Source organism: Mycteria americana, chromosome 5, assembly GCF_035582795.1.
Source record: "Mycteria americana isolate JAX WOST 10 ecotype Jacksonville Zoo and Gardens chromosome 5, USCA_MyAme_1.0, whole genome shotgun sequence".
Lineage (NCBI taxonomy): Eukaryota > Metazoa > Chordata > Aves > Ciconiiformes > Ciconiidae > Mycteria > Mycteria americana.
Genome location: NC_134369.1, coordinates 1,392,495 through 1,420,296, shown reverse-complemented (window position 1 = coordinate 1,420,296; position 27,802 = coordinate 1,392,495). Strand labels below are relative to the sequence as shown.

Sequence of the window (27,802 nt, the reverse complement as noted above, 5' to 3'; positions counted from 1 at the left end):
AGCGATTGGCGGGCGCGCCGGAAGTACCGGGAGGGCGGAAGCGGAAGCGGCGGCGGCGGTGTCCTTCTGGGCCGTGACGCCGGGGCGGCACCATGGCGGACGCGGCCTCGCAGGTGCTGCTGGGCTCGGGGCTGACGGTGCTCTCGCAGCCCCTCATGTACGTGAAAGTGCTGGTGCAGGTAAGGGGGGGCTGGTAACGGAGGGCGGGGGGGCCCCGGCCCCGGCCCCGGCCCCGGCCCCGGCCCCGGCCCCGGCTGCAGGCTGCCTGTCCCCGCCGCAGGTGGGCTACGAGCCGCTGCCGCCCACCCTGGGGAGGAACGTCTTCGGGCGACAGGTCTACCAGCTGCCCGGCCTCTTCGCTTACGGTGAGTCTGCCCCGGTGCGCGGCTCCCCCGTGGCCCCCCGCCCCGCGGGGCCGGTGGTTGCGTGGGGGTCCCCCGAGGTGGGGGGGGGGGGGGGGTCCCCGCCTGGCGTGACGGGTCCCCGTTGTCCCCAGCCAAGCACATCGTGAAGGTCGACGGAAGAGCGGGACTCTTCAAGGGCCTCACCCCCCGCCTCTGCTCCAGCGCCATCGGCACCGTCGTGCACGGCAAAGTGCTGCAGGTACCGGGGGGGGGACACGGACATCGCCGCCGGCCCCCGCGGCTCCGGGTCGCGGAGACCCCGTGTCTCGCCGCTTCGGTGCTGGCACGTCCCTGCGGCGCTGGCAGGGCCTCCCCCGACCCCCGCGGCTGCGCTAACCCTGCCCTTCCCTCCCCAGCGGTACCAGGAGGCCGAGCAGGCTGAGGTAGGTGTGAGGCTGCTTCCCCCGTGAATCCTCCCTCCCTCCCTCCTTCCTTTCCGTCTCCCCCTCCTTCCTTTCCGTCTCCCCCTCCTTCCTTTCCGTCTCCCCCTCCTTCCTTTCCGTCTCCCCCTCCTTCCTTTCCGTCTCCCCCTCCTTCCTTTCCGTCTCCCCCTCCTTCCTTTCCGTCTCCCCCTCCTTCCTTTCCGTCTCCCCCTCCTTCCTTTCCGTCTCCCCCTCCTTCCTTTCCGTCTCTCCCCTTCCCCTGTGCCCCCGTGGCTGCGGGCAGAGGCAGCCCGGCATCGAGCGCTGTCCCCAGGGAGAAAGGCGCGGGGCTGGGGGGCTGCCGAGTCCGCGCCGGGGGAGATGGCCCCTTTCAGGGGTGGCGGGGAGGGAGCGGTGCCTTTCGGGGGGCTGTTCCCCACCTCTTTCCCTCCCCAGCCTGGAGCCAGCAAGAAGGAGCCCGTGTCCTCGCTGGAGCAGGTTCTCAAGGAGGTGAGGAGGAAGAGGAGGGTGCTGGGGTCCGTGCGGGTGTGAGAGGGGCTCGGTACAACGCCAGTGCCGCTGGGCTCGGTGCCTGCCGTGTCCCCGTCACCTGCCGCCCCGGCCCCCTCCCCCTGACAGCCCGTTTCTCCCCAGACCTCCCGAGAGATGGTCGCTCGCTCTGCCGCCACGCTCATCACCCACCCCTTCCACGGTAGGTGCCCCCCCCGTAGCCGTGCACAGGCCTGGTGACCTGAGTGACGGGCGCCTGTCACTCCCGTGTCACTCCGGAGCGTCCCTGTGCCCCCCCCCGACCCCCGCGCTGCCCGTCTCTGCCCGCAGTGATCACCCTGCGCTGCATGGTGCAGTTCATCGGCCGGGAGACCAAGTACAGGTACGGGGTGGGGGGCTGCCGGGGGGGGCTGCCCACCCGCAGGGCCCCCTCTGACCGCGGTGCTCTCCTCTTCCTCCCCGGCCCAGCGGGACACTAAGCGCCTTCGCCACGATTTACCGGGAAGAGGGCATCCTGGGCTTCTTCGCGTGAGTGCCGACGACGGGGGCCTCGGGGTTCCTCCCCAAAATCCGCAGGCTTCGCTCGCCGCTCGGGCGTCGCTTCTCCCTCCGGCCGCGGCGCCGCAGCTCTGCTCTCCCGTCTTGCCGGGCTCGAGAAGCGCTCTGCCCTGCCCTCGGCTGCCGCTGGGTCGTACCGTTTCCCGTTCTGCCCTCCCCGGGGGGCTTCCTGGGGCGGATCCGGCGAGCCCCCGCCTTGTAACCGCCGGCCCTGGGTGACATCCAGAGCTCCCCTCTGCGCCTGCGTCCTCTTGGAACCGCTTGTCCCCGCATCCCTGCTCCCGCGGCCGGGGGCTCCCCCCTTCACCCGGCCGCGGGGTGAACGGCCGCTCCCTCCCGTTCCCAACCGGCTGTTCCCCAGCTCTGCGCGCCGCCAGATCCCCATCTGCCCTAGGCTCACGTTCCCGCTGCCTCTTCTCTTTCAGCGGCCTCATCCCCCGGCTCCTCGGGGACATCCTTTCGCTCTGGCTCTGCAACATGCTGGCCTACCTCATCAACACGTACGCGCTGGAGAACGGGGTACGGGCTCCGCACCCTGCTCGGGGGGCCCAGGGCGGGCTGGGGGCAGTGCGGCAGCGTCGCCGGCGCCGAGTTGTGACAGCGATGAGGGACGGGGGAGGCTCGGGGGACAGTCCAGGGGGGCAGGGCCCCACTTTGGGGTGGCAGCACGGCTCCGTGGGGGTTGAAGGTGCCTTTTCTCCTCCCGCAGGTCTCGACCATGGCTGAGATGAAGAGCTACTCACAGGCAGTCACTGGAGTGAGTACAGCCTGCCCGTGCGTGCGTGCGTACGCCCGTGTGCGTGACGCTGTCTCCCTGGGGATAGGGTGAAGAGAATTGAATCCTCTTTCCCCGGGGAGACGGCGTGTTCCTCTAATCCCGCCTGCGCTGCGGCTGCTGGGCTGGGGAGCAGAGCCGGGCGCTGCCCCGGGCTCCGGAGGGCTCGGCTCTCGGGGAAGGAATGCTCCGTGGAGCTCACGGCCTTGGCCCTGCCTCCGCCTAGCCTGGCCCCACACGGAGCCTGCGGGAGAGGGCTCCTTCCCGGGGGGTCCCTGGGTACTTTTGGGGCTTGTTCTTCCCACGGGGGGAGGGGGGATCCCTGCGGAGGCCGCGGGCCGCTGCCGACCAGCCCTGCTCCCCGTTGCAGTTCTTCGCCAGCATGCTGACCTACCCCTTCGTGCTGGTCTCCAACCTGATGGCCGTTAATAACTGCGGGTGAGTGCCACCGCCTCCCACCCCCCTGCGAGGACGAGCCCGCGCCCGGGGGGGCTGGCGTGGGTGACAGCCGCGTCCCTCCGCGCCGGATCAGCTCCCGGAACTGCCTTTCCGAAGCTCCCGGATGGCAAAGAGGTTTCAAACTCGCCGTGGGGTTGATCCCTCGTTGGTAGCGCTGCGGTGGGGGGGGGAGCTCAGCCTCGAAAGGGCCATTTTGGGGTTCAGCCCCGCACGGAGCTGCAGAGGGGACGGCTCCTACCCCACTGGCTCGGCCCCGGGTGGAAATAATTCCCCGTGGCTCTCCCTTCCCTTCCCCAGGCTGGCCGGGGGCCTCCTCCCCTACGCACCCACCTACTCCTCCTGGCTGGACTGCTGGAGCCAGCTGCACAGGGAGGTAAGTAGCCGGAGCCGGGCAGCGCCGGGATGCTGCCTGGCCGTGGAGAAGAGCCGGGTGGGAGCCCTGCGGCGTCTGGGGGGGCCGTGCCGGGGCTCCGGGCACCCTTGACTCACCCGGTGGTGGCCATCTCCCCCTTCCAGGGCAACATGAGCCGAGGGAACAGCCTGTTTTTCCGCAAGGTGCCCGCAGGGAAGCGGTACGTGTGGGAGGAGAGGAGGTTTCGCTGAAGCTGGAGCCAAGAGGGGAGTCGTGAAGCTGATGCTGGGTTCTCGAGGCCGGGAATTATGAGAGAGTGGTGATTTCTATACAATTTTTTTTTTAAATCATTTAATGCTGAGAGATGAAGGTGGAGGCGTGAGAGTGTCTGTCGTGGGCTTCCTGGGGGGCCTGGCCCATCTCCAGCGTTCCCTCCCCGATCCGACCGCCGGAGCACCGTCCCTGTTACTCCCTGTTCCCCTATCGTGATTCCGACCCCTTTTCGCCGACCCGGCGCCCACCCAGACCCCCGTAGGCGCAGTCAGCCGGGCAGGGTGCTGGATCGGTCCCGCGAGACGTCACCGTGTCCGTCCTGCCCTGGACACCTATGCTTCTGATCTCCCCTTCGAGACCGTTACGGGGGCCAACCTCTCTCCTTCGAGAAGTTCCTTTCCCTCGGGCCTGGAGCCCGCAGCGCTGGCGGAGTCGCCAAGGGGAAAATCGGCTTCGAGGCGAAGGTGACGCGGTGTCTCCCGGTGAAGGAAGGGGGTTCCCCTCTTCCGTGGAGGGTGGTCCGTGGATTTCTCTCTCTCTCGCAACTAGGGGAGGACGAGTTTTCTTATGGCTACGCCAGCCAAGGGCTGAAGGTGGAAAAGGGGCAACTCGAGGAGTTGGGCCAAACTTTGGCAAAAGTTTTGGGGACTGGCGCCCGTGTTTTGCCTTCAGCCTGAAAGCGTGGTTGGCGCCGAGGCTGCCGGGTAAATCCGCCGGCAGAAATCCCTCTCCCGCTTCCCGCGCTTACACCCTGCGAACATTTTCCCCTCCTTGGCTCCCGTTAAGGCTGTTTCGAGAGGAAATTCCCCCCGCGAGACGGCGGCGCCCGGAGCCCTCACCCCCCTTACACCCCACCCCGTGTTTACAGCCCCAGCTCCCCCACGGGCTGCCCCCCGCCCCGGGGGCAGCGGAGGCCGCTTGTTAACGCCTGGGGATAATTGTGGCGGTGGCAGGGCCCCGAGGCCTCCTCCCCTGTGCCTCAGTTTCCCCTCCCTGGCTCCCTCTCGGGGCTGTAGTGAGGGGGCAGAGAGCGGATCGATCCTGCTGTGGGTGTTCCCCCCACGCAGCACCCCCACGCAGGAGGGGACGCGTGGCTGGTGACGGACGGTGGCACGTCTGGGCTGTGAAAAGGTGGGGGGGGAAGTTGCACACCCGGCGGGAGGGTTGTGCAGCTGGAGGGGGGGCTCGCACACCCGGCAGGAGCGTGGCACCCTTGGGTGGGAGGCTGCACGGCCGGAGGAGGGGGTCGCACGGGCGCGTGGGAGGGCGGCACAGCTGGAGCAGGGCTTGCACAGCTGGCAGGGCTGGTTGCACGCACGGGGGGGGGGGGGTTGCACACGCGGGGAGAGGATCGCACACCGAGGGGTGGGTGTGCAAACCCGGGGCGTGGGTTGCGCACCCAGCGAGGGGGTTGCACACCGAGTAGGGGCTGTTCCGGTGCAGCGGGAGGGTTGCGGTGCTTGCACAGCCGGCAGAGGGGGGGTTGCACACCCCGCAGCGGGGTTGCACAGCCGGGGGGGGGGGGTTGCAAGCAATGGGGTTGCACACCCCGCAGGGGGTTGTACAGCCGGTGGGGGGGGGGTTGCACACCCCCCAGGGAGTTGCACACCCGGCAGTGGGGTTGCACACCCCGCAGGGAGCTGCGCACCCGCCGCTGAAGGCCCGAGGCGCCGCGGGGCCGGGGCCGGGACCGGGCTGGGCTGCGGGAGGCGGCGCCGGGGGCGGCCGGTACCGCGGGCCCTCCCCGCCCTCCCGTGCCGGCGCCATGGCGGAGCCGGGCGCGGACGGCGGCGCGGGGCTGCTGAGCAGCGGCAGCGAGCGGCGGTGCCGGGCGCGGCTGGCGGCGGCGGGGCGGCGGGGGGCGGCGGCGGCGGCGGTGCTGGTGCCGCTGTGCTCGGTGCGCGGCCGCCCCGCGCTGCTCTTCACGCTGCGCTCCCGCCGCCTGGGCGGGCCCCACAGCGGCGACGTCAGGTACCGGCGGCGGGGAGCGGGCACCGGGGCCGGCCCGGCCCTGACCGGCGCCGTTGCCTCTTGCAGCTTCCCCGGGGGGCGGCGGGACCCGGCGGACGGCGACGCGGTGGCCACGGCGCTGCGGGAGACGCGGGAGGAGCTGGGGCTGGCGCTGGCAGCCCCGAGCGTCTGGGGGCAGCTGCGGCTGCTGCCCGACCGGGTACCGGGCACCGGGGACGGGGGGGGGGCGGACGAGGTGACGAGGACACCGGCGCAGGGGTGGGGTCGGGGGGGGGGGGCGGAGGGTGTTTGGGGGCACGGAGCGGCTGGGGACACCAAGGACACGACATGGGGTGACAAGGACACAAGGGCAGGGTGGCAGGGACAAGGCAGCAGGGACGCGGGTGACAGGGACACGGGATGACAGGGACACGGGGTGACAGGGACGTGGGGTGACAGGGACGCGGGGCACTGGGTGCAGGCAAGGGAGGGTGTTGGGTGACAGACACACACTGGGTGTCAGGTGGGGCGCAGGGGGTGAAGGCGAGTGGGTGGCACTTTGGGGAGGGGGGCTTGTCACCCCCGTCCCTTGCTGACGCACCTTCCAGCAGGGACTGATGGTGGCTCCCGTCGTGGCCAACCTGGGGCCCCTGGAGGACTTGACGCTGACCCCCAACCCCGACGAGGTGGGTGACCCCAACGCCGGCCGCGTCCCCTGCCTGGGGCGAGCACCCCCTTTCCCCGGCTCCCCCGGTGACACCGTGGCAGACGGCCCCGGCCACCCCCTCGCCGCCTGTGCCGACAGGTGGAGGAGGTCTTCACCCTGCCCCTGGCTCACCTCCTGCGGGAGGAGAACCAGGGGTACACCCACTTCCGCACCGCCGGCCGCTACGGCTACACCCTGCCCGTCTTCCTCAACGGCCCCCACAAGGTCTGGGGGCTGACGGCCATCATCACCGAGCTGACCCTGGAGCTGCTGGCGCCCGACCGCTACCGCAGGAAGACCCACGTGCCGGCCCGCAGCCCCTCGGCCCGACCCCTCGAGGGGGGCTCGACCTGACACGGGAGGGGACAGGGTGGCCCCCGCCTGCCCCAGGTGCCAGGGTGGTGTTTTTGGGGGGGGGTTGTACAGGCAGAGCTCTCCCCGTGCCTCAGTTGCGCGGCTTCTTTTGTCCGCAGGACGCCCGTAAGCCGACCTTGCCGCACGCACGGCGACGGGCGACAGGGGGCTGCCGCGGGGAAACCGCACCGACCCCCACGGGTGCTGCTGCCCGCGCCCACAGCTGACATCACACACTGTGACCGAGTAAAAAAGCCATGGTTTGACCCACTCGCGCCGTGGCCTCCAGGTCGGGGAGCGTGGCTGGCCCTCGGCGCCAGCACCACGGGACAGGGATGGGACGGATGACACACGACAGCTGTCCCCCCTGGCACTAGTACAGGCAGGAGCTGTCCCGGTGCCACCGTGGCGGTGACAGGGAGCGCGGGGTCCCCAGGGAGGGACGCGCGGCCGTGTAATACCCCGGCTGCTTGGTGCTGCCCCACAACTGCCGCCTTCCCCCCCATACCCAGCCCCAGAGAGGGGACATGGAGTCTCCTGGAAAACCAGGATCTCCCCTCCGGGGGTAGCCCGACCTCGGCTGTGCGACCTCCTGCTCCCCAGGGACCCCCCTGATCCCTGGGGATCCCCTGCTCCAGGGCAGGCAGGACCCAGAGCCCCCCCCCCCCCCACCAGCCCCGTCCCCCCATTTTATGCTCACAGCCTACTCCTGCTCCCTGCCCCCAGCAGAGAGGAGCCCGTGAGCGCAGCAGCGTTTATTGAGGACCCCCCAACACAGCCCCCCAAACCGCAACACCCCCCAAGAAGCCCCCCTCCCCCGGCAGGAAACAGCAGGGCCACCACCACTGGCAGCCCTTGCTCCACCGTCGGCTCCTCACGCCGATGCCGCTCGGGCTTTGGCCTCCCCGTAGCGCCGCATCCTCTCCTCCAGCTCTGGTCGGAAGTGGCGGATGAGACCCTGCGCAAAGGGACGGGGATGGAGTTAAGGGGGCAGGGAAAGGCCCCCCCCCACCAGTCCCTGCTCCCGGCCCCAAATCCCGCCCCCCCCACCTGAACGGGCCAGGCCGCGCCGTCACCCAGGGCGCAGATGGTGTGGCCCTCGATCTGCTTGCTGATCTCCCACAGCGCGTCGATCTCGGCCACCTGCGCGTTGCCCTGCACGAAGCGTGCCATGACCTTGTTCATCCAGTCGACGCCTGCGGGGAGGGGAAGGCCGTCAGGAGCCTGCGGTGCGGCCCCCCCCCCCCGCCCCGCAGCCTCCCGCCCGCCCCGGCCCCACGCTCACCTTCCCGGCACGGGGTGCACTGCCCGCAGCTCTCGTGCTTGTAAAACTCAATGAGGCGAGCGATGGCTTTAACGACGTCGGTCTGGGGAAGGAGGGGAGGGTGAGGGCCCTGCCACGGCACGGGGGGGCCGGGGAGGGGGCTCCTCCCTTACCGATTTGTCCATGACGATGACGGCGGCCGTGCCGAGCCCGCTCTGCGCCTGCACCAGGGCATCGAAGTCCATCAGCACGGTCTCGCACACCGACTTGGGGAGCAGCGGCGTGGAGGAGCCCCCCGGGATGACGGCCAGCAGGTTGTCCCAGCCCCCGCGGACACCCCCTGCCAGAGAAGCGGGGGGACAGAACCGGCTGAGCCCGGCCCAGCGCCGGCACGGCACGGCTCGGCAGGGTGGCCCGCGGCGCTTACCGGCGTGCTTCTCGATGAGCTCCTTCAGCGGCACCGACATCTCCTCCTCCACGGTGCAGGGGTTGTTGACGTGACCCGAGATGTTGAAGAGTTTCGTCCCCGAGTTGCGCTCCCGCCCAAAGCCGGCGAACCAGGCTCCCCCGCGCCGGCAGATGGTGGGGGCCACGGCCACCGTCTCCACGTTGGCCACCGTGGTGGGGCAGCCGAAGACACCTGGAAGCGGCGGGAGCTCTCAACGGCCGCGCTCTGCCTGCAGCGGGACGGCGGCCCGGGGACAACTGGTTTTGCCCGGTCGCCGCCATTTTGTCCCGCTCTCGGGCGGCAGCCGGAAACGAAGGCTCGCGCCGCCACGAGCGAGGCGGGGGACGCCGGGGACGTACCCACGTCGGCGGGGAAGGGGGGCTTCAGGCGCGGCTTGCCCTGCTTGCCCTCGATGGACTCGATCAGCGCCGTCTCCTCCCCGCAGATGTAGGCTCCGGCGCCCCTCACCACGAAGACGTCGAAGGCGTAGCCCGAGCCGCAGGCGTCCCGCCCCAGCAGCCCGGCTTCGTAGGCCTCGCGGATGGCCACCTACGGCGGGGACAAACGGGTGGGTCCGGGGGCGGGGGGGGTTCCCCCTCCCCGGCCGGCGCGGCCGCCCTCGCCGCTCACCTGCAGGTTGGAGGCCTCGTTGTAGAACTCGCCGCGGATGTAGATGTAGGCGGCGCGGGCGCCCATGGCGCGGCCGGCCACCAGGCAGCCCTCCACCAGCTTGTGGGGGTCGTGGCGCATGATCTCCCGGTCCTTACAGGTGCCCGGTTCCCCCTCGTCCGCGTTCACCACCAGGTACTTGGGCCTGGGGGGACGCGGGGGCCGTCAGGGCTGGGCTCCCCGCGGGGAGGGGGGCGGCGCCGGTGCCGGTGCCGGTACCGGTCTCACCTGCCGTCCGGGGGCTTGTTCATGAAGCTCCACTTGAGGCCGGTGGGGAAACCGGCGCCGCCGCGGCCCCGCAGCCCCGAGGCCTTGATCTCGCCGAGGATCCAGTCCACCCCCTTGAGCAGGATCTCCTTCGTCTTGTACCAGTCGCCGCGGCGCAGGGCCCCCTGCAGCCTGCGGGCACGGCACGGCACGGCACGGCACGGCACGGCCGGTGGCACCGGGACGGGCCGCACCGCCCCGGGACCCCCGCCCCGCCGCGCCCCCGGTACTCACCTCCAGTCGTGCCGCCCGTAGAGGTTGGTGAAGATCCGGTCCTCGTCCCGCAGCGACCCGAACTGCGTCTTCTTGGGTGCCGTCTGCGGGGAGACACGGACTCAGCACCGGCACCGGTAACAGCGGTATCGGGAGCGGCGGGACCCGCCCCGGCGCTCCCCCCCGTCCCCGCTCACCGAGAAGGAGGAGGCGGCAGCGGGCAGGCGCCGCAGCGCCAGCAGCTGCCGGGCGGCCATGGCGGGGCGGGCACCGGCACCAGGACCGGGACCACCGTCACCTTCAGCCGCCCCCGCACCGTCGCTCCGGTGGTGACGTCAGCGGCGAGCGCCGGCGGCGCGGCGCAGAGCGGGGGCGTGGTCACACGACGGGGGGTGTGTGCTCACAGGATGGGGGCGTGGTCACACGGCGGGGGTGTGATCATCGCGATGGAGGCGTGGTCGCTCGGAGGAGGGCGTGGCCGCGCGGAGGGGGCGTGGCCGCGCGGAGGGGGCGTGTCCAGGCTGGCGCCGCGCCCGCGCTGCCACGTGCCCCGCGCCCGGGCGCGGGTCGGGTTTCGGGAGCTGAAACCGGAGGCCCCGCCGCCCCCCCGGGAGCCCCGGGGAGCCCCGCTCCCACCCCCCAGCGCCCCGGGGGGCCGCGCCGCCCCGCCTCAGGCCCCTCGGCGGGCACGGCGGGTCCCGCTCTCCCCCGGCCGCTCCCCCGTTCGGGGCCACGTTCCCCCCCCCTTCCACCGGCGGTGGCCTCGTCCCGGCGAAGGGAGCGGGGCCAGGGCGAGCGCCGGGCCCCGGGGGATCCGGTTTCCCTCCCACCTGGCCCCGGGGGTGGGGAGCGGGAGCGGGAGCAGGGCCCGGGCGAGCGGCAGGCTGGGGCGGCGGGCGGCATGTTCTTTCTCTTCCGTGGGCCGCAGCGGCGGGGCGCCGGCAGCCCCGCACCCCCCGCCTGCCGGGGTGCCTCCCGCCCCCACGGCCCCGGCAAGCGGGGCGGCCGCCGCCTCCGCCCGGCCCCGCGGCTCGGGGGGCAGGGGGACCCCGGCACCGCCGGCGCCCCGGGGAGCGGGAGGCGGCCCAGCGAAGGCGGCGCATCCCCGGCGGAGCGTCGGTGGGCCGCCGAGGAGCCGGGGCCCCAGCCGCCCCCCGTTTTTGGGCAGGTAACCGCCAGCGGGGGAGAGGGCCGGGGGGCGGCAGGGCCGGGGGGCCCGGGTGCCCCCGCGGGGATGCCGGGGAACAGCTGGGCGGCTCCCCACATCTGGAGCAGGGCGGCCGAGCGGGGAATAATCCGGGGGATTATGCGTGTGCGCGGGCGCGGTGCCCCCCCCGCCTGCCCTGCATATCCCCAGATATTCCATAAAAACCTCAAATCCCCGCACAGCCACGGCCGCTCTCGCACCCCCCCCGGCCCCGGCCCCGGCTTGCCCCGGCCGGGCGGCAGCCCCCGGGACCGCGGCAGCCCCCGGGACCGCGGCAGCCGGCCCCCCGGGGCCAGGCATGCCCTGCGGCACGGCCCCCAGCCATGGGCAACTGCACCAAGACCCCTGAGCGGAGGCTCCCCAAGGTAAGGCCGGGCCCGCCCCGGGGGGCCCCGGCTCGGGCCCCCCCCGCCCCGCCGCTGACGCCCGCTCTGCCCCGCAGGACGGGAAGCCGCGCTCCGGCCCCCCGACCCCCGGCGCCGGGGACCCCGAGGAGGCGGCGGAGGCGGCGCAGTCTCCCCCGCTGCAGAGCTACTCGGTGCTGCAGGGGCTGGTGGGGCCGGCCTGCATCTTCCTGCGGCAGAGCATCGCCATCACCCAGCTGGTACGCGCCCATCCCCTCCCCGCGTGCCCGCCACGCCGGGCGCCGCGCTGCCGGCCGCGCCCCACGGCTGCCCGCGAAGCGGCGGGGGATTGAGGGCGGGATCCCTGGGGGGATCCGTGGGAGAAGGACCCCTCCTTCGGCTCTTCCCGCTTTCTCTTTCCCAGGACCGAGAGCTGCGGCCGGAAGAGATCGAAGGTGAGGAGGCGCGGGGCTGGGGGCGTTCGCCCCGGTCGGGAGCTCCCCCGGCTGCAGCGGGGCGACGGGCGGGTGGGAGCGGGCAGCAGGGGTGCGCGGTGGTGCCGGGGTGCCGGCGGTGACGCCGCGCCGTCCCCAGAGCTGAAGCAGGCCTTCCGGGAGTTCGACAAGGACCGCGACGGGTACATCAGCTACAAGGACCTGGGCGAGTGCATGCGGACCATGGGCTACATGCCCACCGAGATGGAGCTCATCGAGCTGTCCCAGCAGATCAGTACGTGGCGGGGCGCCGGGTCCCCCTCCGCCCCGCCGGCAGCCAGAGGCCGGGGGCAACCTGTCCCCGGCGATCCCTGGCCCCACCGCCGTGACACCCCGCTTCTCCCGCAGCCGGCGGCAAGGTGGATTTTGATGACTTCGTGGAGCTGATGGGCCCCAAGATGCTGGCGGAGACGGCGGACATGATCGGGATCAAGGAGCTGCGCGACGCCTTCCGCGAGGTGAGGGGACGGGGGGACAGCCCGGGCGTGGCGTGCCGAGGGCGGCCGTCGCCGACGGGTGCTTGCCGTGCAGTTCGACAGCAACGGGGACGGGCAGATCAGCATGGCGGAGCTGCGGGAGGCCATGTGCAAGCTGCTGGGGCAGCAGCTCAACTACCGGGAGGTGGACGAGATCCTCAAGGACGTGGATCTCAACGGGGACGGCCTGGTGGACTTCGAAGGTAGAGGGGCCGGGGAGGATGCCGGGAACGTCCCCGGGAACATTCGGGGCGTTCTGTACGTATTCTCCTGCCGGCAGAGTTTGTGCGGATGATGTCGCGCTGAGGGCTGCGCGTGCCAACACGGGACCCGAGCCCCCGCCGTGCCTTACGAAGAGGAGGGGGCCGCGGAGGAGACGCCCGGCTCCGGCTGCTGCGGCTGGGGCCGTGCCGGCGCAGCACGGCGCCCGAGCCCGGGACGAGGCCCTCGCTTCTTCAGCGCCGGAGGTGCTCACACTCACCCTCGGCCACGCGCCTGCCCGGCCGCCGAGGTCCAACCGCGGCTTGGGGTGCCGGGGCCAACGCCGGGCCCCTTTTCGGCGCAGACTCGGCCGGGCATTGGCCGCTCTCGCCCTGATCTCTGCTCTCTCCTGGTCCCCACCCCTCAGCGTCCCCCTTCCCACCCCACCTGCTGTTTCCCAAAACTCAAACGTGCCGCTCCCTTGCCCTCCCAGCTGCACCCCAGCCCTGCCGGCTCATGCCTCCAGCCTTCGTTTTGACCCCCGTTATCCACTGCCGAGCCCCTCACCTTGACCCTGCTCCCTCCAGGCTGTGATTTAGGGCTGACCCTACGGCGTAACCCACCGCCTCTCCCCCGTTACCGCGGTTTGAGCTCAGACCTGCCCCAGACCCTGCTCTGTCCTGCCCCGCGTGGGTCGGGCACCCCTCTGCTTTCGGGGCCGGTGGGGGCCCTCGTGGGTCTGGCCCCCATCGCAGGGGACACTCCTCGGGGTCCGGCACCCCGGCCAGGACACCCTCGAGGAAAGAAGCCGGGAATAAAGCGCTGCGGTTCTCCGCCCTGGATGCGGTTTGGGGTCATTTTTGCAGCTGGGAGTGAAGGAAATCCTCTGTTCCCCAGTCACGCTTCCCGCCTTGGGGGGGTGGGGTGGTGGTGTCTGATCAAATTTATTAATTTTTTTCAATCTTTGCCCTTTTGAAATGAAAAAAACCCTCTCGCTACGGACTTCTGTTTGTCTTTATGTTGGGTTTAAACAGAATTCACCAGCGACCGTTCCCGCCACCGCTTGGCCCCCGCCACCCGCTACCCCCACCGGCTGCACCAGCCGCCGTGTCTCCCACCGGCAGGACCCCGCGGTTGAACACCGTGCCGTGCTGCTCCGCTCCGGGCCGAGGAGCCGCCGACCCCGGGCAGGCCCTGCCCGCCCGCCCAGGCCTCCCCGCAGGGAGCCGGCACCCCCGGCACCCCCTCACCTGCGCAGGCCCGGGCCCGTGAGGGCGGCCCGGGCTCTCCCCGGCGCTGCGGTTCTCCTCAGCGGAGCGGCCCGCACGGCGGGGGGAAGCCCGGCGGGAACGGCCTGGGCCGGTACCGGGGCTCGCGGCGGCGGAGCCCGCCCCGCTCCCTTCCCGCCCGCCCTGAGGGGATGAGGCGGCGGCGGCCGTTGGTCTCGCGCGGGGGGGGGCGACGGGACGGGGGGGGGGGGGGGAGGAGAAAGGGGCGGGGCCGACGCCGCGTGTCTCCACGGTGACCGCGGGGGGGGTGGGGGTGGGGAAGGCGCGCGGCGGCGTGATGACGTTGACGCGGCGTCGCGCGCAGGCGTCATCAGGGCGAGCGGCGGTGCCGGCGGGGGGAGGCCGGGTCAGGCCAGGCCGCGGCGGGCCCTGCGCAGCGGTACCGGGCCGGAGCCGCCGCGCTCCGTTCTCCCCGGGTCGGGTCTGCGGAGCGGAGCGGAGCTGAGCTGAGGAGCGGCGGGCAGCGGCGGCACAACCGGCGGGGCGAGCGCGGGGGCCGCCCACCGACCCCCGCCGCGCTCCAGGCATCCGGGAGCGGCGGGCGGCCGTCGGGGATGTCCTACAAGCCCATCGCTCCCGCCCCCGCTACCCCCGGAGCCGCCAGCGCCAGCCCCGCCCCGCCGGGGCCCGGGGCACCGCCCGCCGGTGAGCGCACCCCCCGGTAACCGCGGGGGAAGGGGGGTACCGGGGAAGGGGCGGGGGGGGGGGAGCAGCCGGTAACCGTCCGTTTCCCGCAGCCACGAGCGTCCCGTCGCCCTCCGGCTCCGTCCCCGGCGCCGCAGCCCCTTTCCGGCCCCTCTTCAATGACTTCGGGCCGCCGTCCATGGGCTACGTGCAGGTGAGGCGCGGGGCGGCGGCGGGGCCGGGGCCGGGGGCGGCGGGGGCGGCCCTCAGCCCCTCCGTGTTGCCGTTCCCCGCAGGCGATGAAGCCCCCCGGGGCGCAGGGCTCGCAGAGCACCTACACCGACCTGCTCTCCGTCATCGAGGAGATGGGGAAGGAGATCCGGCCCACCTACGCCGGCAGCAAGAGTGCCATGGAGCGGCTGAAGCGGGGTAGGGGCTGGGGGGGGGCCCGCACGCACGGGACGCGCACCGGCTGGGCTCCGGTCCTGCGTGCCCGGGGGTCCCCGGCCCCGTGGGGAAGGCTGATGTGGGGTGTCCCTCTGCTTCTCCCCGCAGGCATCATCCACGCCCGGGCGCTGGTCAGGGAGTGCCTGGCAGAGACAGAGCGAAACGCCCGCACGTAACGGCTGCTGTCACCCGGGACCCCCCCGCCCCGGGACCCCCCGGTGTCCCTGCCCCGCTGGTGGCGGGGGGGCTGCCGTGCTGCCCGCGCCCCCCGCGCTCTCTGCTCTCTTTATAAATGCGTGTTTTTATATAAATAAAGGACATGGTTGGGACTCTTGCCTCGGGCCGTGGCCCCGCAGCGGGGGGGGGGGGGGGGGTGCCGGCGGTAACGGGGGCGGGGGGGGGTGTCAGTGCCCCGGGAGCTGTGGCCGGTGATGGGGGCACCGGGGAAGGACCGGGGTGGGGAAGGGCTTGGAGCCGCGCTGGGTGTGGGAGGGGGTCCCAGGCTGAGAAGTGTGAGAATGAGCAAACTCCTCTTACAACACTTAAAAAAGGGCTGTGGTTTTGTTTTTTAAATAAAATCCCCGGTTTTGCCGAGCCCGGCGGTGGCGGCCTCCCTGCCCGCAGGCTCGGTCCCGGGGCTGGGGCTGGGGGGGGGGGCCGGTGCCGGCAGACGCGGAATGCCCGTGCAGCGGCGCTCGCCGCCTTCCCGTCTCTGACGTCACGGCCAAACCCCCCCGTCCCTACGTCACGGCCGTCTCCGTGGGAACGGGCTGTGATGTCACGAGCCGAGGGGCCGGTTCGGCGCAGCGCAGGTTCGGCGGGGCCGGGGCGCGGCGGGCCGGGGGCGAGCGGCGCCGAAGGGAGCCGAGCGGAGCCGAAGGGAGCCGAGCGGAGCCGAGCGGAGCCGAAGGCGGGCGGGCGGGGCCGAGCGGGCGGGGGGCGCGTTGCCATGGGAGCGGGGCGGGCCCGGGAGCGTCGCAGCGGGCGCCGGGCCGGGCCGAACTGAGCCGAACCGGGCCGAGCCGAGCCGAGCCGGGCCGGGCCGGGCCGGGCCGACGGCCGCCCCCGCAGGCGCTGCCCCCCGCCGCCATGCTCATCAAGGAGTACCACATCCTGCTGCCCATGAGCCTGGAGGAGTACCAGGTGGCCCAGCTGTACATGATCCAGGTGGGGCTGGGGGCTGCAGGGGGCTGTGGGGCTGAGTATGGGGGGCTGAGCCTGGGGAGTGCAGGGAGCTGTGGGGCTGAGCATGGAGCCTGGGGGGGTGCAGGGAGCTGTGGGGTGCAGGGAGCTGTGGGGTGTAGAGGGCTGTGGGGCTGAGCCTGGGGAGTGCAGGGGGCTGTGAGGCTGAGCATGAGGGGCTGTGGGGCTGAGCATGGAGCCTGGGGCATGCAGGGAGCTGTGGGGCTGTGGGGTGCAGGGCGCTGTGGGGCTGAGCTTGGGGAACTGGAGCGTGCAGGGGGCTGTGGGACTGAGTATGGGGGACTGGGGGGTGCAGGGGGGCTGTGGGGCTGAGCACAGTGGGGCTGTGGGGTGCAGGGAGCTGTGGGGCTGAGCATGCGGGGTGCAGGGGGCTGTGGGACTGAGTACGGGGGGCTGGGGGGTGCAGGGGGGCTGAGCACAGTGGGGCTGGGGGGTGCAGGGGGCTGGGGGGCTGAGCATGAGCGGCTGGGGGGTGCAGGGGGCCCGAGGCCGACGCCAAGGGATTGGCAGGGTGCAGGGGTGTCGGTGAGGTTCGGGTGGGTGTGGGGCCGCCGAGCCAAGCGGGGGGTCCTGGGAGTGGGTGGGGGGCTGGGGGGGTGCAGGAGGAACCCCGGGGGCCCGTGAGGTGCCAGGCCTTCGGGGCGGGTGGGTCTCAGAGTTAGGGGGTGCCGGGGGGCCGAGCTCACCCAGCGGCTCTCCTCGCAGAAGAAGAGCCGGGAGGAGTCGAGCGGCGAGGGCAGCGGCGTGGAGATCCTGGCCAACCGGCCCTACAGCGACGGCCCCGGCGGCAGCGGCCAGTACACCCACAAGATCTACCACGTGGGCTCCCACATCCCCAGCTGGTTTCGGGCGCTGCTCCCCAAAGCCGCGCTGCAGGTGGAGGAGGAATCCTGGAACGCCTATCCCTACACCCGCACCAGGTGGGACCCGGCGGGCCCGCGGGGTGGGCTGCGGGGCCGGCCGTGCCACCGGGCTCAGCCCCGTCCCCGTGCACCCCCCAGGTACACCTGCCCCTTCGTGGAGAAGTTCTCCATCGAGATCGAGACGTACTACCGGCCGGACGCGGGCCAGCAGACCAACGTCTTCAACCTGAGCGCGGCTGAGAAGAGGCAGAGGATTTTGGGTGCGTACGGCCGCCGCGAGACTGGCTCGGGGCGCCGGGCGGGACCCCATGCCTGCCGGGGTCCGGGCTGGGTGCGCGGGTGTGCCGTGGTGCCCGAGGGGCTCGGCTTCCCTGCCAGCTGCGGGGGCTCGGCGTCTGCAACGCGCTCGGCTTTGCTCTCCCTGCTGGCCCTTGCGTTTTGGGGGCAGCTGCGGGGGGACCCGGGCAGGGGAAGGCGCCTGTGCCCCGAGCTCCCTGCCCCGAGCTCCCTGCCCGCTCCCTTGGCAGCGCTGCTAAACTAGGGTCCGCGTTAAAGATGTTTTGGGGGGCAATTTCGTCCTTTGCCTTCTTCCCTTGCCCGTATATTTGTTTGCAGCCCTCCTCTTCCCGGTGCCAGCCTGCTCCCCTCTCCTTCCACGTCCCAGCCCCTGTCCCACGCCAGCCCCTGTCTGGCACGGCTTTGCCTTCCCAGCCCCTCTCTGGGCGTACGTGGGAACCCGCGCCAGGCTCCTGCGGGGCGTTTTGGATCAGCTGGGGGGGGGGGGGGGGGGGGGGGGAGCTGGAAAAACACGTCCCCATTTTCCTACCCCCTGCCCTGCTTCCCCTGCTCCCCAGGGCTTTGCTCCAGATCGCTCGCCAGGTCCAGGCCCCTCCGCTGCTTGCCGGGGGGACCGGTGGGCAGAGCTGGGAGCCCGGGGTGGGTTTCCTCCCTTGCCGGCAGGTTTGTCCCCGGCCGCTGCAGCCTCCCTTTCCCAGCGGTGTCGATCTGGTCGTTTTAGGCGCTGGAGTGCAGAGCGTGACGCGCTGCCTCTTAAAATGGAGGCCTAAAATAGGCACTCGGAGGAAATGATTCATCTGACCTATTTCTCTCATTGGTTCTTGCGGCACCGGGGATGTCCGGCTGGTATGTCGGTGGCTTGGGCCAGGGGGGACAAATTCTGCCCCTGCCACCGCCGGGCAGCGAGCGGGGCCGAGCGGACAGCAGGCAGGGCATGGCCTTGTGCCGCTGCCTGCTGCCCTGCCTGATTTCCCCCCCACCCCGCTGCCCGTCCCGTGGGCTTTCCACGGGGCTCGCTGCGTCTCGGGCGACCGCCGCCTCCCATGGGGAGCGGGGCTGAGGTGGGACCGTCCCCGACGTGGACCCCGCTGGGATTTTCTTTGCCAGCTCTCGCTCTCACCCCGCTGTCCTGTAGCACCGACAGATTTAAACCCCATCTCACGTTTCAAAAGGCAGCGGAGCAAACGCTGCGATCCGGGCTGTCGGGGCGAACCGCAGGGGTAACTGCCTCCTGGCCAATTTTCTCGCAGCGGTAAAAGCGAACGGACCCGCCGGTTGTCGCACGAGCGACGCTGCCAGGAGCTTGCTCGGGGCTGGCAGGTCCCGTCCCGGCTCCTCGCTGCCGACCGTGGCGTGCCGCCACCCGAGCCGCTCGGCCAGCCCGTCGGGCAGTGATTTAAGGGCTTGTTTTCTCCTCGCCGCTGCGGCCGGGCTGCGTGCCGTGCATCAGCCCAGGGCTGCGCAGCGGTGGTTTTGTGGGCTCGGGACACCTCTACTTTCCGTGGCGTGGCTGCCGAGGTGCTTTTCCCTTTGCACAGGGATAACCGGGGGGACACCGGGCTGTGCTTCGGGCAGGGAGATGTGACCCTCGCCGTGGTGGCCCCGGGGTCTCCTCCTGGCCTCTCTTGCCACGCAGTTCGGACACCGCAGCCCGCTTTCCCACCCCGTGGCGTGTTTTGCCGGCTGGGGAGGTTTGGAAGGGTTGCGGTGCTTTGCCTTTCAGCTACCCGCCACAGCAAAAGCCCTGCTTCGGAGCGCCTGCCCCGCAACTGTCCCTTGCTTTCTGAGTCGTAAAAGTCCTTTTTTTTGCCCTTTTTTTTTTTTTTTTTTTTTTTTTATGGCCTGAGCTGGAGGAAGAGGCCAGGGGGCATCAACGGGGGTAAATAAACGCAAAGTCTGGCAGAGCCTGGGGGGGACTGACTGGGGACAGCTCTGCGGGAAGGTCCTGGGGGCCAGTGGGGTGCCCTGGGACCCCCCTGAGACCAGGCTGGAGGCAGCTGGCCTGGAGACGGGGCTGGAGCACCCAAACCGCAGGAGACTTTGTGCAGGGTTGGGCCCGAACGGTCCCCCGAGGTCTGTTGGATCGTGTTTTCCTGCGTGCCATCTGTCAGCCCCCCTCCAATTTTGGGGAGGTTACCCCCGTTTGGGGAGAGGGGGCCGTTGCATCGTGGCTCGACCGGGGCTCTTCCTGGGCTGCGCTCCGTGCCCCGTTATCGGGGGACCCTCGGGTCTGGGGTGGGGGGCAGCTGGCGGGGCACGCCACTGCGCCGAGCTGCTCCATCCGGCTGTCCTCGGCACCAGCCCCCGCGTCCCCCAGGGTCGCCGGGGCCGCTCTCCCAGCTGCCAAATCTCCTGGCTAATGCGCGTATGTGTGTCAGCCCCAGCTCTTCGCACGCCTCGCCGCCTCCGAGCCCCCCCCACCACCCCCCCCGCGGCCCCTGGCAGCCGTGCCGCTCCGTGGGGTGCCGGATCGGGCCCCCACGCAGGGACAGGACGCGTTCGAGTGCACCCAAGGGTGCCTTTGATGCTATAGCCGCGGGATAGAGAGCGCTCGTGTTGGGTGCAAGGCTTGTGGGAATAATTTGACGGGTGCCCCCTCTGCTTTTTGTGCCTTTTTCCCCGCTTTTCTGCCCGAGGGGGGCTCCCACCCGCCCGCGTCCCCTCGCCAAGCGCCGCGGGGTGACGAGCGTCGCTCTCTTCCGCAGACACCATCGATATCGTGCGTGACCCCATCTCCCCTGGGGAATACAAGCCCGAGGAGGACCCCAAGCTCTACCACTCGGCCAAGACGGGCCGGGGTCCGCTGGGCGACGACTGGCTGGAGGTGGCCGCCGGCGGGCCCCTGATGTGCGCCTACAAGCTCTGCAAGGTGGAGTTCCGCTACTGGGGGATGCAGTCGAAAATCGAGCAGTTCATCCACGACGTGGGTGAGTGCGGGGCGGCAGCGGCGAGCCCTCAACCACGCTGGCGCCTTGGCACCGCTGGGGTTGGGGGGCAGGTTTGGGGAGCCCCGGGGCCATGCCGGGCTCGCTCCCCCCGCTCGCCGTCGCAGGTTTGCGGAAGGTGATGCTGCGCGCCCATCGCCAGGCTTGGTGCTGGCAGGACGAGTGGACGGACCTGACGATGGAGGACATCCGGCAGCTGGAGGAGGAGACGGCACGGATGCTGGCACAGAAGATGGCCAAGTGCGGCGAGGCCGAGGAGCCCCCCGCCGCTGGGCCCAGCCCCGAGGGGCGGCCGGAGCCGGGTGGTGCCAGCGGGCAGGAGGGGGCCGAGGTGCAGGGGGTGGCCGATGCCTCCCCTGACGATACCTTTGCCAAGCAGTGGTCCACCTCTTCCCGGTCCTCCTACTCTTCCCAGCATGGAGGTGAGAGACCGGGTCCTGCCTGGGTGGGATGGGAACCCCCAACCCCCCGGCTGCTGCTGTTCTCCATAGGAGATGCGTCAGGGGACCCTCTCTTCCCTGGCCTGGGTCTCCTGGGGGGGCTCCGGGGTGGTCCTGGGTCTCCCGGGGGGGGCTCTGGGTGGCCCGGGGGTGGCCCTGGGTCTCCCAGGGGGGCTCTGGGTGGCCCGGGGGTGGCCCTGGGTCTCCCGGGGGGGGTCTGGGTGCAGGAACAGGGGGGAGCTGTGGGGCAGGAGTCTCGCTGTGGGGGGGGCTCTGGGTGCTGACCCCGCACCGGTGCCAGGGGGGGTGTCTCCTCAGAGCCTGTCCGAGTGGCGGATGCAGAACATCGCCCGTGACTCCGAGAACAGTTCCGAAGAGGAGTTTTTCGATGCTCACGGTATGGCGGGGCAGCCCCGTGGCTCAGCGTTTCGGTGGCAGGGACCAGGCACCCAGATGCACCCGGCGGGGGGGCCCTCGTGGGCTCGCCACCCACGGCCCCCTCCCTGCCACCGCAGAGGACCTGTCCGACAGCGATGAGGTCTTTGCGAAGGAGATGACCAAGTGGAGCTCCAATGACTTCTTGGACACGCTGGAGCGGCCGGCGGAGCTGGACGAGGTGCTGGGTGAGCGGTGGGGGGGGGTCCTGGCCCCGAACCCCAGCGTGGGTGTCCTGGGAGGGGACCGACCCCTGCCCGGACGCCGCGGCCGGGCTCACCGGGGCCGTGTGCTCGCAGGGGACGCGGCCAGCGCCGCCAAGGTGGATGGCGAAGGATTGGGGGTGTCCGGCTTCCCTGAGGTGCGTGCCTCGCTCGCTCCCTCCCTCGGGCCGTGTCCCCCGGCGCGGGTGCCAACAGCGGTGCTCCCCTTCCCGCAGGGCGGCTCGGCGGAGAGCGCGGCGCAGGCGTGCCGGATCCACGCCCTTTTCCTCATCCTCCACAGTGGCAACATCCTGGACCAGGGAGCGGGCGAGCCGGGCTCCAAGCAGGCGGACGTGCAGACGCTGGCGGCCACCTTTGATGCTGTCACCCGCGTCCACTTCCCCGAGGCGCTGGGACACGTGGCACTGCGCCTGGTGCCCTGCCCGCCCATCTGCGCCGCTGCCTACGCCCTCGTCTCTAAGTATGGCTGGCAGAGCTGCGTGCTGGGGCCGTGGACCCTGCTGCGGGGAGAGGAGGGGGCCGTCCCCCCTGGAAAACCACCCCAGAGCTGTGGGAGGGGAGCGGGGAGGTGGTGGCCTCGGAGAGGGGACTTTCCTTCTCCCGGTGTGGCATCCAGGACGAGCGATGGGATGGGATGGGGATAGCTCCCGGGGCGAGCAGACGTTGCGCGGTGGGATGGGGACGTCGGGGCGGCCCCCTTCACCCTCCCCTCCGTGTCCCCCTCAGGCTCAGCCCCTACAGCCACGACAGGGACAGCCTGTCCAGCAGCCAGGACCACATCCCGCTGGCAGCCCTCCCGCTGCTGGCCACCTCCTCGGGGAGCTACCAGCACGCCATGGGTGCCGTCATTGCCCGTGCCAACCAGGCATACAGTGCCTTCCTGCACTCCGGGGAGGGGGCCGGCTTCTGCGGGCAGGTGAGAGGGGATTTGGGGGAAGCTTTGCTCCGGGCCCCGGCCGGGGCTTGGCTCCGCCGGGAACCGCTTTGCCCCTGCGCGGAGGGCTGGGGGGCTCTGTCCTTCGTCACCCTCGGCACGGCTGCGTGCCTCCGCAGGTGGTGCTGCTGGGGGACTGCGTGGGCGGCATCCTGGGCTTCGACGCGCTCTGCCAGAGCCGAGCGGGCTCGGGGGGCAGCCGGAGCAGCAGCCGCCGTGGCAGCCTGGTGAGTGCCGGCACCCGGCTGGGGTCGGGGAGGGTGGGAAGGGTGTTCGTGCCCCTGGGGAGTGGCTAAGCAGGGGCCCGGGTGCTCGCTGCTCGTCCCCCCCAGAGCATGGAGCCCATCTCCCCTGAGCTGTGCGGCGGCAGGGACCCGCTGGCCGACGGGGCGGACGGAGCGGCGGGGTCCGGCCAGGCCAGCCCCGAGCTGGGGACGCAGCCGCCCTGCCGGGAGCAGGGGGACAGCCACCATCACAGCTCCTCGTGCAGGTGAGAGCGAGGGGGACGGGTCGGCAGCGCCGTGGCCCGTCTCTGCGGGGACGCTGGTGACGTCCCGACTAATTTTGTGCTTTACGGAAAGGGTGACTTTCCCGCCTGCGCCGGCCTGGGACGGAGCGTTGCGTGGGGGCTGCCTGCCCCGGGGGTGTCTTGCTGTAGCTCCCCTGTTTCCAGCAGCTCCTCTGGGCTAACGGGGTCAAGCCAGGAACAGCTTTGCCCCCGGGCTGGTGGGAGCGGGACGGCACCGTCCCTCCCCGTGCCCACTGGCCCCGCTGTCCCAGCCCGCAGGCCAGCGAGGCCCCGCTGGAGGCAGAGGCACCGCGGAGCGGCACCGCGGCAACGGACGGGGCGGAGGGTGCCGGCACCCGCCTCGACTTTAAGGTATCCAGCTTCTTCCTCTTTGGCTCCCCGCTGGGGCTGGTGCTCGCGCTGCGCAAGACCGTCATGCCCGCTCTGGATGGTGAGGACCCCCGCCAGCCGTGGTGCCAGCCCCCGACCCTCCCCGCGGGGCTCCGACCCTCATCCCCGAATTGTGCTCCCCCTGCAAGCCTGAGCCCCCCAGGACTTCCCCAAAGAGCCCTGCTTGGGTTTGAGCCCCTTGAACGCCCGCCCCTGGCTGCGCGGGTGTCGGCGTTGGTGCGTGCCCGAGCGTCCCCCTCCCTGCTCTGTGCCAGCCCCGGCCTGTCCCCCGGCTGTCACCGGTGTCCTGGGTTTGCCTCCCCAGCCTTTCCTCTTGCCGGGTCCTGCTTTCTCCCCCCTGGGCGTTGAGCTCCCGGCTGCACTGCCCCGTGCCCGCCAGCCCTCGTGCCCCGTTCCCCGCCGGGCTCCTTGCCGCGCAGGCTGGGCGGCCCCCATCCCCGCTCTCTGCCCCAGTGGCCCAGCTGCGTCCCGCCTGCGAGCAGATCTACAACCTCTTCCACGCCGCCGACCCCTGCGCCTCTCGCCTGGAGCCTCTCCTGGCCAAGGCCTTCCACGCCGTCCCGCCGCTCAGCGTGCCCCGCTACCAGAAGTACCCCCTGGGCGACGGCACCTCCTCCCTGCTGGGTGAGCAGCCCCCACACCGGGCTGGTCCCGGGCACCCCGGGGTGCGTTATGGGCTCCGGCGTCGTGCCGGGGTGCCCAGAGCACCCGCGGCACTGCAGGAGCCCGGCTGGGGTGGGGGGAAAGCGATGAGTGAGTCCTGCCCATCCCTTTGGGGATCTGCTGGAGGGGGGGGGTCCCAGGGGGCTCGGTGTCCCCAGGGGGCTCTGGGTGTCCTCACTCGTCTCTCTCCGCAGCGGAGGCCCTCCAGATGCACTCTGCCCTGTTCCTGCCCGAGGTGGATGCCACCCCCCCTACCCCCACCGGCAGCTTCGGGGGCTTCTGGAGGGGCAGCGAGCCGGGGGAGCCCCCCACTCCCGCCAGCACCAGCGAAGTCGTCAAAAGTAAGTCCCGATCCCAAGCCGGCACCTTGGGACGCCCGACGTGGGATAAGGTCCGAGGACGGATTCATTCCAGCTCTCCCCGCAGTCCTGGAGCGCTGGTGGGGTCCGAAGCGCATCGACTACTCGCTGTACTGCCCCGACGCCCTGACCGCCTTCCCCACCATCACCCTGCCCCACCTCTTCCACGCCAGCTACTGGGAGTCCTCCGATGTGGTGGCCTTCATCCTGCGCCAGGTAACGGCGGGCGCGGTGGGGCGGGCGCTGCTGCAGCTCTCCGGGGCCAGCGGAGGCTGAGCTGGGGCCGTGCCGCTCGGTAGGTGATGGAGAAGGAGGAGCCGCAGCCAGCTGAGAGCGAGGAGAGCTCTATCTACAGCCCCGCTATCCCCCGGGAGAAGTGGCAGCGCAAGCGCACCCAAGTGAAGATCCGGGTACGTGCCCTGTGGCCAGCAGCAGCCCGACCCTTTGCCGGGGCAGCGCCGAGCTCCGGCCATGCCGGGTGCCGGGGCAGACCCCTGGCCGAGGGGCGACGCAGCCGGGAGGGTTTGCTCCCATCTGCCGGGGGGTGCCGGGACGGTCCCGCAGCCCGGTGTGGCCCGTGGGCCCCCTCGGGCGCTCCTTCGGGTGCCACTGGCGCAGGCCGCTGAGCCCCCTGCGTCCCTGCAGAACGTGACGGCCAACCACCGGGCCAGCGACGTGATTGTCTGCGAGGGCAAAGCGCAGGTCCTCAGCGGGCGCTTCATGTACGGACCCCTAGACGTGGTGACGCTGACCGGGGAGAAGGTACCGCTGGGCTCGCGGGTGCCACCAGGACCCCATCAAACAGGGTGGGGATGGCCAGGAGGGGGCACCGGGCTGGTGTCGCCCACGGCAGGGGAAGGGATGTGGTGAAGAGGAGCCCATGGGACCTTGTGGGATGGGGGGAGAGGGTCATAAGGACTTGTAGGTTGGGGACGTGGCCGGATCTGGAGGTTCAGTCCCTGCTCAGCCCTTTTCCCTCTCCCAGGTGGACATCTACATCATGACGCAGCCGCTCTCAGGGAAGTGGCTGTACTACGGCACCGAGGTGACGAGCGGCAGCGGGCGCCTGACCTTCACCATCCCTCCGGACAAGGCTCTGGCCATTGGCATCTACCCCGTGCGCATGGTGGTCAGGTGAGACGCGGGCGCGCGGTGCCGTTTCGGTTCCTCCTCCGGCCCTTTCGGCAGAGCCACGCCTGCCGCCTCGGTGGCAGAGCCTCCCCCGAGCCTCCCCGCTCTCCCGTCCCAGGGGGGACCACAGCTACGCCGAGGCGTACCTGACGGTGGTAGCCCGGGGCACCGAGTCGGTCGTGTTCAGCATCGATGGCTCCTTCACCGCCAGCGTCTCCATCATGGGCAGTGACCCCAAAGTGCGGGCGGGGGCTGTCGACGTCGTACGGTAGGTGCCCTTCTCGTAGGAGGGACAATCTCCCCCTCCTTTCACGCTGCGGTGACAACCCAGTTGGGGTAGCGGGGCCATCGGAGCAGGCTGCCTTCCCAGGGACGAGCTGGGGGAATTTCCCGCCGCCCCCTCGGCCAGAGAGTTTTCACAGCGTTTCTGCGCTGGTGCCATCTCGTAGGAAAGCAGTCCGCTCCCGGTTTTGGTCCCGAAGCCTGTTGTGATACCCCGCAGCTCTGCTGTGCGTTCAGCCTTGCTAAAATCCCTGTGGGGAGGAAGGTTTTGGAGGCAGCACCCACGTGTGACGTGTTGGGAGATGCTCGGTGGCTTCCTGCCAGCAGGACTGTCCCCGCACAGGCTCCTGGCACCAACACGTGTCCCCTCCTAGGCACTGGCAGGACTCGGGCTACATGATCATCTACGTGACGGGGCGTCCCGACATGCAGAAGCACCGCGTGGTGGCCTGGCTCTCCCAGCACAACTTCCCCCACGGCGCCGTCTCCTTCTGCGATGGGCTCACCCACGACCCCCTGCGCCAGAAAGCCGCCTTCCTCCAGAGCCTGCGCACCGAGGTGGGGACGGGGACGCCGGCGGGGTGGGGACGTGGGACCGGTGGTGGTGGAGGGGTGGCGTGGGCTGTGCCGCAGCCCGTGCCCCTCCGTCCCGGGGGTCAGTGGAGCTGCGGGCGGAGATGCTCGGAGCTGGACCACGCTGCGAGGGCAGAGCTGGCGCCGACCCCCTGCCCCGGGCACAGAGGGGCAGCTCCCAGCCCGTGGGCACTGCAACGATCCCTCGTAAAACGAGGGTGTCCCAGTCCCCTGGGGGTGGCTGTCCCCGTGGGAAGGGTCGCTCCCTGCCCTGGTAACGCTCCTGTCTGTGGGCAGGCGGAGATCACCATCGTCGCCGGCTACGGCTCCACCAAGGACGTCTCCGTCTACAGCTCGCTGGGGCTCGCGCCGACGCACATCTACATCGTGGGCCGGGCCGTCAAGAAGTTCCACAACCAGTGCCAGGTACGGCTGGGGACGGGCTGGGGCTGCAGGGGACAATCGCTGACCCCACCAGGGTGGCAGGAGTGCGTGACGGCCGGGGCCACCGGCTCAGGCCGTCCGTGTGTCCCACAGTTCCTGTCCGAGGGCTACGTAGCCCACCTGGCCCAGCTGGAGGCAGCGGCGCTGGCCCACTCCCCCAAGGGACCCCCGCGGCCCATGCTGGGCAAAGGCACCTACGGCTGCCCGGCGCCCGTTGACTTCCTACGCAAGCAGAGCCAGCTCCTGCGGTCGCGGGGCTCCAGCCAGGCGGAGCGGGACGGGGGGCCCCCGCCGGCACCCCCCGGGCTGCCCCGGGCCAAGCCCCGCAGCGTCAGCCTCAAGCTGGAGGGTGAGGAGTGAGGGTGGCGCGGCCACCGTCCCCCCCTCCGCCGCAGCCTTCGTTTCCCAGCCAGGAGCACCTGGGGCCAGAGTCTGCGATGGGCCCCGAGCCGGTAGGAAGGAGACGAGGGCGCTGGGTCCCCTGAGAGCGAGGGGCCCTGGGAGACGGCACTCCGAGCCCCCCCCCCCCCCCGAGGGCCAGAGCGATCCCCTCGGGGCTGAGCCATCCCAGGTCCCCCCTGCTGCCCCCCAGCTCTGCCTCCATCCTGCTGCCCCGTCCCCCTGGTCCTTGGGGGCTGCGGAGCTGCTGCTGGGCAGCGTCCTCGGGGGTTCGCTCCCCGGGGAGCTGGTGTGCTGCCCCCCGGGGTCATCCCTCCCTGGGCAGTGTTGCGGGGGGCCGTGGCTATGCCCCAGGGCAAGCGGCACCTCCCTGCTCCCCGCCTATTTTATTTCCGTTCGGTGTCGCCAGCCGCGGGGCAGGGGAAGGGCCGGGATTCCAAAGCGGTTCCTCCGTTCTCTTCGTTTCGTTGCGGTGTGAAATAAAGCGATGTAAAGACGAGGCGCCGGCGCCCGCGTGTACGCTCTGTACGCGCCGGCTGTGGCAGAGGGCACTGGGGCTTCCCTCCCCCAGCAAAGCCCTGGCCCCGGGGAGCCTCGGACCCAGGGACACGGTGTCACGCAGGGAGGTGGTCTTGGGGCGCAGCGGTTGGGTCTTGAGCAATTTAGGACACGTCATGGCGGGGAAAAAGAGAGCCTGGGGCGGCTCTGGGCGGCACTGCCGCTCTCGGGTACGCGTCGATGCCGACGTCAAGCCGTACGTCGCGTGAGCGGTTAAACCGTTTGCACAAGAGCGCAGCCGCGGTGTTAGGGCAGGGATGGAGGGACCGTAGGGGCAGGAGGAGGAAAGCCGCTGGCTTCAGCGAGCAGAGCAGGGCCAGGGCGGCTCGGCCGCCCTGTCGTCACCTTTGGGCTGAGCCCGGGGTGAGAGCCGTGGGGTTTGGGGTGCTGCAGCGGTGTGGGCTCAGCTTTGAGCTGCTTCTACACCGTGAGCCCAGGACGGAGCCCGCTGGAGAGTCTTCTTGGCTCTACGCCTTAGAACAGTCAT

General features: G+C 71.2%; 6 protein-coding genes across 19 annotated transcripts; 5 read left to right on the top strand and 1 right to left on the bottom strand.

Moving 5' to 3' along the window:
* Positions 1–23: 23 nt before the first annotated feature.
* On the top strand, positions 24–3,783 carry MTCH2 (mitochondrial carrier 2). Its single transcript, XM_075501874.1, has 13 exons — positions 24–179; positions 281–365; positions 497–603; positions 761–787; positions 1,223–1,276; positions 1,421–1,478; positions 1,607–1,658; positions 1,745–1,804; positions 2,260–2,353; positions 2,544–2,591; positions 2,980–3,047; positions 3,366–3,441; positions 3,585–3,783. The coding sequence occupies exons 1-13, from the start codon at positions 93–95 to the stop codon at positions 3,669–3,671; spliced, it is 903 nt and encodes a 300-aa protein (XP_075357989.1). The 5' UTR covers positions 24–92; the 3' UTR covers positions 3,672–3,783.
* Positions 3,784–5,434: 1,651 nt separating this feature from the next.
* NUDT8 (nudix hydrolase 8) lies at positions 5,435–6,969 on the top strand. 3 transcript variants are annotated; one of them, XM_075501885.1, is made up of 4 exons: positions 5,435–5,664; positions 5,731–5,863; positions 6,252–6,329; positions 6,449–6,969. In XM_075501885.1, exons 1-4 carry the CDS (start codon positions 5,459–5,461, stop codon positions 6,701–6,703), a joined length of 672 nt encoding a protein of 223 aa, XP_075358000.1. In that variant the 5' UTR covers positions 5,435–5,458; the 3' UTR covers positions 6,704–6,969. The 3 variants fall into 3 exon arrangements, with proteins under 3 accessions (XP_075358000.1, XP_075357998.1, XP_075357997.1); XM_075501883.1 differs by having other exon boundaries at positions 5,435–5,863; positions 6,255–6,329; XM_075501882.1 differs by having other exon boundaries at positions 5,435–5,863.
* A 555-nt stretch (positions 6,970–7,524) lies between these two features.
* On the bottom strand, positions 7,525–9,932 carry NDUFV1 (NADH:ubiquinone oxidoreductase core subunit V1). Of its 2 annotated transcripts, XM_075501858.1 has the most exons (10): positions 9,766–9,932; positions 9,586–9,666; positions 9,313–9,483; positions 9,046–9,229; positions 8,775–8,964; positions 8,395–8,607; positions 8,141–8,307; positions 7,989–8,070; positions 7,754–7,899; positions 7,525–7,661 (listed from the first exon to the last, which is right to left on the bottom strand). In XM_075501858.1, the coding sequence occupies exons 1-10, from the start codon at positions 9,819–9,821 to the stop codon at positions 7,578–7,580; spliced, it is 1,374 nt and encodes a 457-aa protein (XP_075357973.1). In that variant the 5' UTR covers positions 9,822–9,932; the 3' UTR covers positions 7,525–7,577. The 2 variants fall into 2 exon arrangements, with proteins under 2 accessions (XP_075357973.1, XP_075357974.1); XM_075501859.1 differs by lacking the exon at positions 9,313–9,483.
* Positions 9,933–10,347: 415 nt separating this feature from the next.
* Positions 10,348–13,699, top strand: LOC142410007 (calcium-binding protein 2-like). 3 transcript variants are annotated; one of them, XM_075501864.1, is made up of 8 exons: positions 10,348–10,732; positions 10,954–11,136; positions 11,214–11,375; positions 11,540–11,570; positions 11,710–11,844; positions 11,958–12,067; positions 12,141–12,288; positions 12,366–13,699. In XM_075501864.1, the coding sequence occupies exons 1-8, from the start codon at positions 10,466–10,468 to the stop codon at positions 12,389–12,391; spliced, it is 1,062 nt and encodes a 353-aa protein (XP_075357979.1). In that variant the 5' UTR covers positions 10,348–10,465; the 3' UTR covers positions 12,392–13,699. The 3 variants fall into 3 exon arrangements, with proteins under 3 accessions (XP_075357979.1, XP_075357980.1, XP_075357978.1); XM_075501865.1 differs by lacking the exon at positions 10,954–11,136; XM_075501863.1 differs by having other exon boundaries at positions 10,954–11,375; positions 11,742–11,844.
* Positions 13,700–13,862: 163 nt separating this feature from the next.
* On the top strand, positions 13,863–14,975 carry CDK2AP2 (cyclin dependent kinase 2 associated protein 2). Of its 2 annotated transcripts, none has more exons than XM_075501899.1 (4): positions 13,863–14,220; positions 14,313–14,413; positions 14,496–14,628; positions 14,755–14,975. In XM_075501899.1, exons 1-4 carry the CDS (start codon positions 14,130–14,132, stop codon positions 14,820–14,822), a joined length of 393 nt encoding a protein of 130 aa, XP_075358014.1. In that variant the 5' UTR covers positions 13,863–14,129; the 3' UTR covers positions 14,823–14,975. The 2 variants fall into 2 exon arrangements, with proteins under 2 accessions (XP_075358014.1, XP_075358016.1); XM_075501901.1 differs by having other exon boundaries at positions 13,864–14,236.
* Positions 14,976–15,441: 466 nt separating this feature from the next.
* PITPNM1 (phosphatidylinositol transfer protein membrane associated 1) lies at positions 15,442–27,256 on the top strand. 8 transcript variants are annotated; one of them, XM_075501805.1, is made up of 23 exons: positions 15,442–15,813; positions 16,555–16,769; positions 16,851–16,972; positions 19,715–19,936; positions 20,062–20,376; positions 20,696–20,791; positions 20,910–21,017; positions 21,129–21,190; positions 21,269–21,513; positions 21,780–21,969; positions 22,107–22,214; positions 22,320–22,477; positions 22,768–22,946; positions 23,360–23,530; positions 23,764–23,910; positions 23,996–24,144; positions 24,228–24,338; positions 24,574–24,690; positions 24,914–25,062; positions 25,178–25,327; positions 25,716–25,899; positions 26,212–26,340; positions 26,452–27,256. In XM_075501805.1, the coding sequence occupies exons 1-23, from the start codon at positions 15,736–15,738 to the stop codon at positions 26,716–26,718; spliced, it is 3,672 nt and encodes a 1,223-aa protein (XP_075357920.1). In that variant the 5' UTR covers positions 15,442–15,735; the 3' UTR covers positions 26,719–27,256. The 8 variants fall into 8 exon arrangements, 4 of the variants coding, with proteins under 4 accessions (XP_075357920.1, XP_075357919.1, XP_075357922.1 ...); XM_075501804.1 differs by lacking the exon at positions 22,107–22,214 and having other exon boundaries at positions 15,591–15,813; XM_075501806.1 differs by lacking the exons at positions 15,442–15,813; positions 16,555–16,769; positions 16,851–16,972 and having other exon boundaries at positions 19,819–19,936; positions 20,097–20,376.
* The last annotated feature ends 546 nt before the right edge of the window (positions 27,257–27,802 follow it).

Excerpts from the sequence above, each read along its gene's own strand:
- LOC142410007 (XM_075501863.1), top strand. The coding sequence starts at position 10,466 with ATGTTCTTTCTCTTCCGTGGGCCGCAGCGGCGGGGCGCCGGCAGCCCC. Across the intron at positions 10,733-10,953 it reads CGCCCCCCGTTTTTGGGCAG|CCACGGCCGCTCTCGCACCC; the intron begins GTAACCGCCAGC and ends ATCCCCGCACAG. Across the intron at positions 11,571-11,741 it reads GCGGCCGGAAGAGATCGAAG|GACCGCGACGGGTACATCAG; the intron begins GTGAGGAGGCGC and ends GAGTTCGACAAG.
- NUDT8 (XM_075501882.1), top strand. The coding sequence starts at position 5,459 with ATGGCGGAGCCGGGCGCGGACGGCGGCGCGGGGCTGCTGAGCAGCGGC. Across the intron at positions 5,864-6,251 it reads TGCGGCTGCTGCCCGACCGG|CAGGGACTGATGGTGGCTCC; the intron begins GTACCGGGCACC and ends CGCACCTTCCAG. Across the intron at positions 6,330-6,448 it reads TGACCCCCAACCCCGACGAG|GTGGAGGAGGTCTTCACCCT; the intron begins GTGGGTGACCCC and ends CTGTGCCGACAG.
- MTCH2 (XM_075501874.1), top strand. The coding sequence starts at position 93 with ATGGCGGACGCGGCCTCGCAGGTGCTGCTGGGCTCGGGGCTGACGGTG. Across the intron at positions 604-760 it reads TGCACGGCAAAGTGCTGCAG|CGGTACCAGGAGGCCGAGCA; the intron begins GTACCGGGGGGG and ends TTCCCTCCCCAG. Across the intron at positions 1,659-1,744 it reads GGCCGGGAGACCAAGTACAG|CGGGACACTAAGCGCCTTCG; the intron begins GTACGGGGTGGG and ends TCCCCGGCCCAG.
- PITPNM1 (XM_075501805.1), top strand. The coding sequence starts at position 15,736 with ATGCTCATCAAGGAGTACCACATCCTGCTGCCCATGAGCCTGGAGGAG. Across the intron at positions 22,947-23,359 it reads CGTCATGCCCGCTCTGGATG|TGGCCCAGCTGCGTCCCGCC; the intron begins GTGAGGACCCCC and ends TCTCTGCCCCAG. Across the intron at positions 23,911-23,995 it reads CACCAGCGAAGTCGTCAAAA|TCCTGGAGCGCTGGTGGGGT; the intron begins GTAAGTCCCGAT and ends CTCTCCCCGCAG.
- CDK2AP2 (XM_075501899.1), top strand. The coding sequence starts at position 14,130 with ATGTCCTACAAGCCCATCGCTCCCGCCCCCGCTACCCCCGGAGCCGCC. Across the intron at positions 14,221-14,312 it reads GCCCGGGGCACCGCCCGCCG|CCACGAGCGTCCCGTCGCCC; the intron begins GTGAGCGCACCC and ends CGTTTCCCGCAG. Across the intron at positions 14,629-14,754 it reads CATGGAGCGGCTGAAGCGGG|GCATCATCCACGCCCGGGCG; the intron begins GTAGGGGCTGGG and ends TTCTCCCCGCAG.
- NDUFV1 (XM_075501858.1), bottom strand. The coding sequence starts at position 9,821 with ATGGCCGCCCGGCAGCTGCTGGCGCTGCGGCGCCTGCCCGCTGCCGCC. Across the intron at positions 9,667-9,765 it reads CCCGCTGCCGCCTCCTCCTT|GGCACCCAAGAAGACGCAGT; the intron begins CTCGGTGAGCGG and ends CTCCCCGCAGAC. Across the intron at positions 8,308-8,394 it reads GCTCATCGAGAAGCACGCCG|GGGGTGTCCGCGGGGGCTGG; the intron begins GTAAGCGCCGCG and ends CTTCTCTGGCAG.